The following is a 10,077-nucleotide window of genomic DNA, read 5'->3' on the forward strand; positions in this document are numbered from 1 at the left end:
ATCTACTATTTAAGTTAATTAGTAAGTTAATTAATTAAGTAGTTAATTAATGACTTAATTTAGGAAAAGGGAAAGTGTTTTTTACTTTTTTTAAGAATGTATATGTATGTGTGTGTGGAGAGAGAGACAAATAGCATGTGCGTATGCAGATGGGTCTAATGGAGGCAAGTGCAGACTGTTTGACAAACGCGAGTCAACGATCTTTGACTTATTAATTTTAACTAATTATTTAATTAATAAGTTTATTTGTTAATTAATTATTAATACTTAATTGGTTAAATAGTTACTTAATTAGCTAGTTGGTTTTTAATTAGTTAATTAATATTAACTAGTTATTAATTAATTGGTTAATTAATTAATTAATTAATTGGTTAATTAATTAATTAATTTAAAAAGTTATTAATTAACTAATTAATTTAAAAATACTATTACTTAATTTTTATTAGTTAGTTAATTAATTAATAGATTGATTAGTAAATTAATTAATTGATTAGTTAATAATTAATTTGTTAGTTAATTACTTGACTTAATAATTATTAAACCAATTAGTTATTTAGCATAATTAATTAATTAATTAGTAAGTTGATTTATTATTTAAGTTAATTAGTAAGAATGATTAATAAGTTGGTTAATTAATTACTTAATTTGGAAAAAGAAAGTGTTTTTTACTTTTTTTTTAAATATGTATGTATGTGTGTAGAGAGAGAGAGAGAGAGAGCACGTGCGTGCGTGAACGGGTCTAACAGAGACAAGCACGAGCTGTTTGACAGACACGGGTCGATAGTCTCTGACATTGACGTGAGCAAGTGGGCATTGCACAACTATACATTTGGGGGAGCTTGACAAGGAGGAGCAACACCCCCTTGCAAGGTGAAACCCTTTGCCATTTGCCCTTGGTTTAGGTGTGGAAGGCTTGGTTAAAACATGTAGGGTGATGTTTTAGTGGTAGGCTTGGCTTAAAGGTACATGGCCATGATTTAGAAATTACTTTTAATTATACTAATTAACTAATGGTTGTCTAGATGTGGAGGCCTTGATTTAGGGTAGCTTAGGTATGGCCAATTGTGCTTTATAGAATTAGTATAAATGCATCAATCAACTAACTAGTTTTAAAACTTATTAATTTAAACTAGAAAATTAATTAGTATAATTAGTTTAGATTGGTTTAGGTATGGCCAAGCGTGGTTTTCAAAATTAGTATAAATGCATCAATTAACTAATTATTTTTAAAACTTTGTTATTAATTTAAACCACAAAACATAAATAGTATACTTTGGCTTAGGTACGACCAACTATGGCTTACAAAATTAGTATAAATGCATCAATTAACTAAGTAGTTTTAAATCTTAGGTATTAATTTAAATTAGAAAAGTAAAATTCATTTTTGTAAGCTAAAAATTTAGTTTTGTAATGCAACATGAGCAAGGTAAGCTAAGGAATGAAACTCAAGAGAGTGCATGTGGTAATTAACTTTAAACTAAAACTAGAAACTAATTTGCACATCAAACTAATAATTGTTTTTTACCTAAAGTTTTAATATATAGTTATATATTATACTCAATATTTTTTTTTGTCTGTGTCAAACAAATACATGGCTATTTAATTACTAAGCATTTATCATTCAATAATTGATTATTGAATCATTGTTGTACTTATAATCGATATAGTCAGTTCATTTAATTCCATGTCATCATTGAGAGCTTTGATTTCGAAAAGAAAACTACAATCTTTATACATTCAATCTTTCACGAGTTTAAAAACCACCTTTTTTCTTTTTTATCATCGTCAACAATAAAGGAAAGTAAAGAAAAGTGCATATCTTCTCAAAAGGCACGTGAATGATATCTTTCCCCATGATTATGAAACAATGAAAAGACTTGTGGACTTGTGCAAGATATGTTGCTTATATAGCATACTTATGTATTTTTTTCTATTACTGCTATGCTTACAACTTGTAAACCAAAAAAACAAGTGAAATGTATAAACCACCACATCTCAAACTTAAGCCAATCAACTTTTTGATTTTATATTTTGTATTTTGCAAGGTACTCTTCATCAAAACATCTGAAGCTATATGACAAGCTTCTCACCAAATCTGATTAGCTCCAAGAACTTTTAAAAAACCCTTCTGTCACCTGTGTGTTTGGCCTTCACTTCTGCCATTTCGAGTTTTTTTGTTTTTAAGGCTTTGGTGATCCATACAAGAACAGGGACCCCCTTTACGCACATTCTTCAGGGATGTTGGTTTGACATAAGGAAATCAATGGTGGAACATTGTGATAAAAAACTGTCAGCGGATAAAACTGGAGATATTTTATTCATAAGACAGGAAAACTATGCCAGCCCATGTTTCCTCCTTCCATTGTAAATGGGAAGATCTGCACGGAAGCTGGATGTGTTCCTGGGATCTGGCAAGCAGTCAGGGAGGACGTTTGCTAAAGCTCCACTAGTATCAGCTCCTAATTAAAACATTCCTGCGTACCACAGACACAAGGAAAAAGAAGAACGCATAGATTAATACACTACACAATCGTTTACCAAACTAACACTGCAAATTTACATATCATACGAAGAGGACAATGACCCTGCTTTTCACAGTTCAATACACACCAGCTGCCTTTTCGAGCTTTTAGAAACCCAACATAAGGTAGAGTGTTCCAAAGCAAGCAAAGAGCGCTACAACTTTTTTCCAACTCTGCTTTGATTTCTGTCAAAAGGGGACATCAACCTGACCTGATAATGCACGCCCAGGCATACGAACACCAGCATTTAAGTGTTTTATGTAAGGAAAGGGCTTCCATTATAAATACAAAACTCGTCATACTGTCACCCCCTACCCTGCAGCTCAAATACTGATATAACAAATGACTAATGCTAGCAGAGTCTTAGACTGTACATGCGCATCAAAGCACAAAAGTAGGCTGCATAGGCATTGAACCGCAAGATCTGGAATTTATGAAGCCTTGTCTACGGAAAGAGGACTTGGGGTGCAGGAGGTTGCATGTAATCCCTTATTAACATATCTGGCAAAACTTGCATCTGAGTGTCTTCATTGACTCTGGAATATCCTATTGCTGAATGAGCATCAGATGTTAAGGATGATGAATTGGGGGAGAAAGCTGTAAAAGCTAATGGCGATGATGCCTCTTGTCCAGGCATACGGGCACCATGTGGTGTCCTTACCAATGAAGGAGATGGGACGGATGCCTCTGGTCCAGAAATAAAGGCACCATGGGGAGTAGTTACCGATGAAGGAGATGGGATAGGTACCTCTGGTCCAAACATAAAGGCAGCATGTGAGCTCCTTACTGATGAAGGAGATGGGGTAGGTGAAATTTCACTTAATGCCCTACGTTCATAGAAATTTCTCTCTCTGATTTTGTAGTGTTCTGAGGTACGTACTTCTTGACAAAGTGCACATGGAGCACAGAACAACCATTGCATATAATCAGTGAGATATGACTTCCCAAAGCACCATGTTTGTGCAGGTAATCTGAAAGTCTTCCGCATATGAATTCTCCAAAAACCTCCATACAGAAGCCCAAAAATGCACAAAATAATACCTGAAATTCCAAGACCTTTCCGAACCTGTACATTGTCAATGTTGATAGCTGCTAGGTTAAAAATCCAGTATGGAGCAGTACAAAGAAGTATAAATGTCACCATATGGACATAACGATTCCCAAATCCCAGCCTCTCCATATTCCACCCAAAAACACAGAATGGACACAGCACTGACAAGACTGCAACTGGTGGATCATTACAACAATTTAAGAGTGCCCCTTGCCATTCTGGATCCTGAACAAGAGCACCATCTCTTGACATAAAAGAAACTTCACCACAGCAGATCTTGGGAGCCTGTATGATCCTTAATGATGGTGTATGTTCAAGCTTCTCTTGCTGGGTAAATCCTGTTTCCTGAATGTGAAGTTCATTTTCTTCATGGATTTGGAAGTCTTTCCCTAAAGGACTCAAAATACTATACACACCTGCTGCAGCTGGAGCACCAATAGCAACCGCAAGGCACAAACCAACCCCAACAGGGGGCCTTTCTGACCTCTTAAAACCCCAGTTGAGGCCACATAAAGCATATTGAGCAAAGCAGTTCAAATGCAACAACAGCACTACTACCAGCATATGAGCCCATTCATGGGGCTTGTAAGTTCCATGCTTGCAATATACCTGCCGAAGTTTAGTAATATCTTGCTGCGTCCATCTCAGAAGCATGACAAGATGGAGGCACCTCTCAGGATGGAGATACACACACATCAATGTGAATAATGCATTCAAAATCTGATTGTTGACCTCAAACCATATATTCCTCTCTCTTTTACTTGGAAGCTGCTTGTCAAGGAGGCCTGTCATCACAAGAAAAAGCAGAGCTCCTGACACTCCTACTGCCAAGCCCCAAAGTAATAGTGCCAAGTTTTTAGGACTTTTTAGCCAATCTTTGATAAAAGATTTGACTACAACCCATCTCACCTCTCCTACAAGAGGTAGATTAAAACCCTCAGCAATGGTGTTAGAGGAGACTGACTGAGTGAGGAGGGATACATCTTCCTTGGACTGTTCTAGCTCATTGAAAGCTTGTACAGGTGAGAGTAAAATGTGTTTCCATGACTCTGGAGGAGACGACAATTTAGAACCCTCATTAAAACTGCTTGCAGATGTCTTTGACTCTCTTAGATCTGTGAATGTTTCTTCTGACTGTTCTCCAATTGCATTGCTTCTTGTATTTCGAAGTGGTGTGAGGATCTTCTGCAATTGAGGTACTGGAGAAGACCTGCTTTCTGGAGGCATGAATAAAGTGCAATAATGCTGCAGATGAAATGCGCTGATGGTTCATAAAGAGTATTGTCAAGAATAAAACATGTAGAAAGTACTCCCTCTCCTCCACCCTGACATGCAACCTGGAAACGGAAAGAAGAAAATCAAGTGAACTTCCTTTTACAGGCCTATTAGCTGGGGTGCAATCAACAAAATACAGTTGCAATGCTTAAACTGCAGCCCCTTTAAAAAGACCTCAACTTCTCAGCTTTTTGTTTCCTTCGCTTTCCATTCAACATCCCGAATTTACAAAGTTACAACAAAGAACCCCATTTCCTGTTTAGCCTTTGTTTAAAGAACCTCCCCCACCAATGATGCCACAGTAACACACAGATTTGCACATTATTATTCTATTCAAAAGGTATTTCACTGTATTCATGTACGCTGATGGTTGATTAGCCCGGTCGGGCATAAAACCTGTAGCCCTCCCACCCTACAAAGCTCAAGATCGACTTGCTACATCTAGCCCCAGAGATTAGGGTTAAAATTAGATAACATAGTGTGAAGCTTTTCAATTCCATGCTTTCCTTTGAGAAACTCAGAAGTCCAGACAAATTCATGATTCTTTGCTACTATATTCCCGAATGAAAGAGCGAATACTTTTGCTCCCGGTTAATAAGGCTCAATCGACATATGCATGACACAGCTCCGCCATAGCCGTTACGAAACTCTGACAGGAGAGCACCTTTTCATTTTCTCCGGAGATGAAATTACAGTCACTGACATGAAGACGGGGTGCATACCTTGACAAAGGAGGTGGCGAGGGGGCTGAGAAGAGGACCGGATCACAGGTGCTTGTTCGAATGATGATGATGATGATGATGATGATGATGATGAAGGCGCATGGGCTTAGGAATCATCTCCCCTGCACAAAAACGAAGAAGGTGGGGGGTTGAAGAGAAGTGCGGGAAAGACACACTAATCTCGCTGGCCACGACACACACCCTTTTTAGTTTTCGCTTTTTCAAAATTAGTTTTTTAACATTGGTTTTGCATTTTTGAATCCAAACTGTTTTTCAAACGAGCTGTGAGCACACTCTATAACAGAAGTCTGTGTTCATATGGAGACCTTCCCCCACTACATACATTGCCTTGACAATGGCGGACAACGATGCCACGTATAAAATGTCCCAAATGGTCATGGTGGAGACACAGCACATTACGATCCTATAAGGATACATCTTACTAGGAGAACTTGCTTTGCAGCTCGCTACATACACGAGCCAACGACGTGGTGCTTATATAATTTTGGTGAAAGAATGACATAACACCTCATGGCGATTTTAACATAATATAAACAACCCCAAAGTGATGGTCTAGTGGTAAGGCTTCTTATTCATAATCTAGAGGTTGTGCATTCAAGCCCCATAAGATGCATGATGGGTAGGAACAATGTGTTCACATGAGTGTTCGTGCGGTCGTTATTCATGTCCTTTGAATACTGGGTAAACCTTCTTCCTTGGCAAGTGGCCCAAAGAGGAGGATCCCAATTGCGATCATGCTTCGCTATTCACATGGCTCGTGGATGTCATTGGCATCCATAAGAGATGCCTATGTTGTTTCATGGCTACTATTTAGAGGGGAGGTGACCCCCCCCTTGTGGGCATTCAGGTGTGTGGATTTAACGAAAAAACGCATATCATAAATAACTCCTTACAATTAAAGTTGGTATTTGGTTGGAATTATCAAACCTATATATTGGATCCTAACCCCTTCCCAACACCATCAACTATTGGATGCAAGGCTATTGTGGGAGCACGTGCAAGTATTTACCACAAGTGTCTACAACTTGAGAACAATTTGTTGCATTAGAAGGAAAACTCAAAGTGATTAAAAGTACAAGCACCAACGTAGAAATGTGTGCAACTATGCAATAACTAGTCCTTCTACCTAGATTATTTTAGACATTATGTAGGATGTCTATAAGCATCAATGTGTTCGTCATCTATAACAAAGAAATGAGAACTTTGCAATAGCTGGTCTTGCCATACATGCACCCCCAACAAAGGGCTAAACTTTGTCCTTTTGATGTGCATGGCTTCAAGACCATGAGTATGAAGAAAACTTGGTGGTGAGAATGACATAACAAAATGAAATTTTCAAAAGGCTGTGAGGTTACTTATGTCACATTGAAAGAAAGTGGAGTAAATAAAGGGGTGCAAGCCCATTCATAGATGATATAGATATGATTTGGGAATGGCCCTTTGAAAGCACATTACCCACAAAAGCTATTCTAAAAGCCTATTTCAATTCTATTTAAAGGTACCATGATTAATGATGGGTCATATGTGTAAGTCGAATCTATTCTCTCTCATTTTCTCTCATGGTTCTCTTTCATCTTAATCTTGAGTACTTCTCAACATGGTGTTAGAGCCTTCATATCAATCTAGCCTCCTCAAATCACCATAGCCAAAAAGTATGGCACAAATTTACTTATCCACAAGTAGAAAACTAAACAAACTAAAACCTGAAGTTAGTTCTCCTTCTTTGCTTAATTGATCAACTATGTTCCATGTGCGCTTCGTGCGTATGGAACACTAGGCCGCTTCACAGCAACTTTGCTCAACAATCCATTTCTCATCTTTCTCTTTCCTCTTTTTCCTCTCTCTCTCTCTCTCTCTCTCTCTCTCTCTCTCTCTCTCTCTCTCCCTGCTTTTTTCCCCTCTCTCTCTGTGTCTTTTTATTCTCTCCCCTCTCTCCTCTCTTTTCCTTCTCTCTCCCTCTCTTCTTTTTTCCTTTTTTTTTCTTTTTCTTCTCTCTCTCTCTCTTCATTCTCTTTTTAAATTTTTTCTTTTTTCTCTCTCTCTCTCTCTCCTTTTCTTCTCTTTGCGCTTTTCTTCTCTCTCTCTCTCTCTCCTCTATTTTATATTTTCTCTCTCTATAATTCTCTCTACATGTTCTCTCTCTCTCTCTCTCTCTCTCTCTCTCTCTCTCTCTCTCTCTCTCTTCCTCTTCTTCTTCTTCTTCTTCTTCTTCTTTTACTTTCTCCCCCCTCCCCCCTCCTCCCTCAGTCTCTCTTAAAGTATGTAAATGTTATCTTTTTCCTATATATAATTCTCTCTTTATGTTTATATTCTCACTCTTCTCCTCTCTCTCTCTCTCTCTCTCTCTCTCTCTCTCTCTCTCTCTCTCTCTCTCTCTCTCTCTCTTTTCTTCTTCTCCCCTTTCTCTTAATTTTTCATTTTTCTTCTCTCCCTCTCTCTCTTTTAAATTTTATCTTTTTCTTCTTCCCTTCTCTCTCTTTTAAATTATATCTTCTCTCTCTCTTCCCCCCTCTCCTTCTCTCTCTTCCTCTCTTTCTGAAAAAATATTTAAATTTTAAAAAGACTTTTCTCTCTCTTTCTTTCTCTCTCTCTCTCTCTCTCTCTTTTCTTTCTCTCCTCTTTTTTTCTTTTTTTCTCTCTTTAAATTTTTTTCTTTTCTCTTTCTTTTAAATTTTATATTTTCTCTCTCTATAAGTCTCTCTTTGTGTTCAAATCCTCTCTCTTCTTCTTCTTATTTTCTCTCTCTCATTTTCTTCTCTATGTCTCTCTCTCCCTCTCTCATCTCTTTTCCTTTTTTATTTTCATCTCTCTCCCTCTCTCTTAAATTTTGTATTTCCTCTTTCTATAGTTCTCTTTCTCTCTGTTCCCCCTCTCTCTCTTCCCTCTCCTCTTCTTTCTTTTTTGCTCTTTGTATATTTCTCTATCTCTCTCTTTTAATTAAAAATAAAGTTTCTCTTTTTTCTTTTTCTTTTTTTCTCTTTAAATTTTTTTTCTCTTTCTTTTAAATTTTATATTTTCTCTCTCTATAATTCTCTCTCTGTGTTCTAATTCTTTCTCTTCTTATTTTCTCTCTCATTTTATATTTAAATTTTATATTTTATCTCTCTATAATTCTCTTTCTTTCTTTTCAATTTTATCTTTCCTCTCTCTATAATTCTCTCATTGTGTTCAAAATTCTTTCTTTTTCTTCTCTCTCTCTTTTATTTGCCTCTCTCTCTCTCTTAAATTTTATATTTCCTCTCTCTATAATTCTTTTTCTTTCTGTTCCCCCTCTCCCTCCCTCCCTCCCTCCCTCCCTCTTCTCTTCTTTCTTTTTTGCTCTTTGTATATTACTCTCTCTCTGTCTCTCTTAGATAAAAATTTTAAATGCAAACTTTTTGTTTAATTAAAATAAAGAGAGAGAGAGAGAGAGAGAGAGAGAGAGAGAGAGAACTTAGGCCTTACACATGAGAGAGAGAGGGGGAAGGGGGAGGAATTTAATTAAAAAGGGGAGGGGAAAAGAAAGAGAAAGATTATAAGTGAGAGAGAGGGGAGGGGATTTTATTTAAAAAAGGGAGGTGAGGGGGGAGGAGATAAGGCTTTAATGAAAAAAGGGAGGGGGAAGAGAAAATGAAATATTATGTGAGAAAGAGGGGAGGGGAAGGGGAGGGAGGTTTGGAAAAAGGGTAGGTTCGAGAAGCCCTCTAGAAGTTTGGGGCTTTCCAAACCTATATCTAAAATAATATAGTAGTAAGATGAGCTTATAGAAATCCTACTTCAAAAGTACTTTCTTTGGGGTATAGATATCCTAGGCTTCATTGGTGAGAAGACAAACATTGATGTCCACAAAAGCAAGCGAGACTTTAAGGAAGCCATTGCCAACATAAGGTACCTCTAATAAATTATCCATAACTCATTGTATACTTAATTGTTTTCAAAGCTCTTTGAAGTTAACATCAAGACACCCTAGCGGCCTTGTATAAGCCTCAACATTATTCCTTATACAAAGTCACTAAATTATGTATTTCAAAAAGGTGGAAGATTAACATGTTTTAATTGTACATGTACTGTTATTAATAGAAGAAAAATTGGTTTGAAACCCTAAAAAAGGCTATGACCTATGTTTCAAGAAAGGTATTGATCAAATTTAAAGGCCAAAAATGCAACATAGTAGAAGAAGCAAGTCCTCCACTAAGGATGGTTTGCAAGCAACTAACTTTTTGAATGAGTACTTTGGGTTTTCACTTTTGGTATCATTTTGAATTGGATTGTCTATATTTTTAGCATGTCATCCCAAGGAGAATCATTTATCATTTTTATTTCATCATCTTAGATATGTTCAATGCCCACTCTCATGGGTTTCCATCAATGATCCATGCTCAATGTTGCATGGCCCCGTTATTAGGAGAATCCATGTGTGAGCTTGGTCAAGACTTAACTAGCATGTTAAATGAGGTCTAAGTTTATGGATGATAAAAAGATGGCATATGTGGATCTAGCCTACAAG

The 10,077-nt window shown here is 37.0% G+C and overlaps 1 protein-coding gene across 3 annotated transcripts; it reads right to left on the bottom strand.

Moving 5' to 3' along the window:
• Positions 1-1,992: 1,992 nt before the first annotated feature.
• LOC148041315 (uncharacterized) lies at positions 1,993-5,746 on the bottom strand. Of its 3 annotated transcripts, none has more exons than XM_087678896.1 (3): positions 5,571-5,746; positions 3,564-4,910; positions 1,993-2,474 (listed from the first exon to the last, which is right to left on the bottom strand). In XM_087678896.1, the coding sequence occupies exons 2-3, from the start codon at positions 4,798-4,800 to the stop codon at positions 2,464-2,466; spliced, it is 1,248 nt and encodes a 415-aa protein (XP_087535022.1). In that variant the 5' UTR covers positions 4,801-4,910; positions 5,571-5,746; the 3' UTR covers positions 1,993-2,463. The 3 variants fall into 3 exon arrangements, 2 of the variants coding, with proteins under 2 accessions (XP_087535022.1, XP_087535018.1); XM_087678892.1 differs by having other exon boundaries at positions 1,994-2,474; positions 3,403-4,910; positions 5,571-5,745; XR_015690987.1 differs by having other exon boundaries at positions 1,996-2,474; positions 2,611-4,910; positions 5,571-5,744.
• Between the last annotated feature and the right edge of the window lie 4,331 nt (positions 5,747-10,077).

The sequence above is a fragment of the Lygodium microphyllum genome, chromosome 1 (genome assembly GCF_053477565.2).
Source record: "Lygodium microphyllum isolate KBCC chromosome 1, Lygodium_microphyllum_v1.1.10, whole genome shotgun sequence".
NCBI classification, from domain to species: domain Eukaryota; kingdom Viridiplantae; phylum Streptophyta; class Polypodiopsida; order Schizaeales; family Lygodiaceae; genus Lygodium; species Lygodium microphyllum.

Excerpts from the sequence above, each read along its gene's own strand:
- LOC148041315 (XM_087678892.1), bottom strand. The coding sequence starts at position 4,800 with ATGCCTCCAGAAAGCAGGTCTTCTCCAGTACCTCAATTGCAGAAGATC.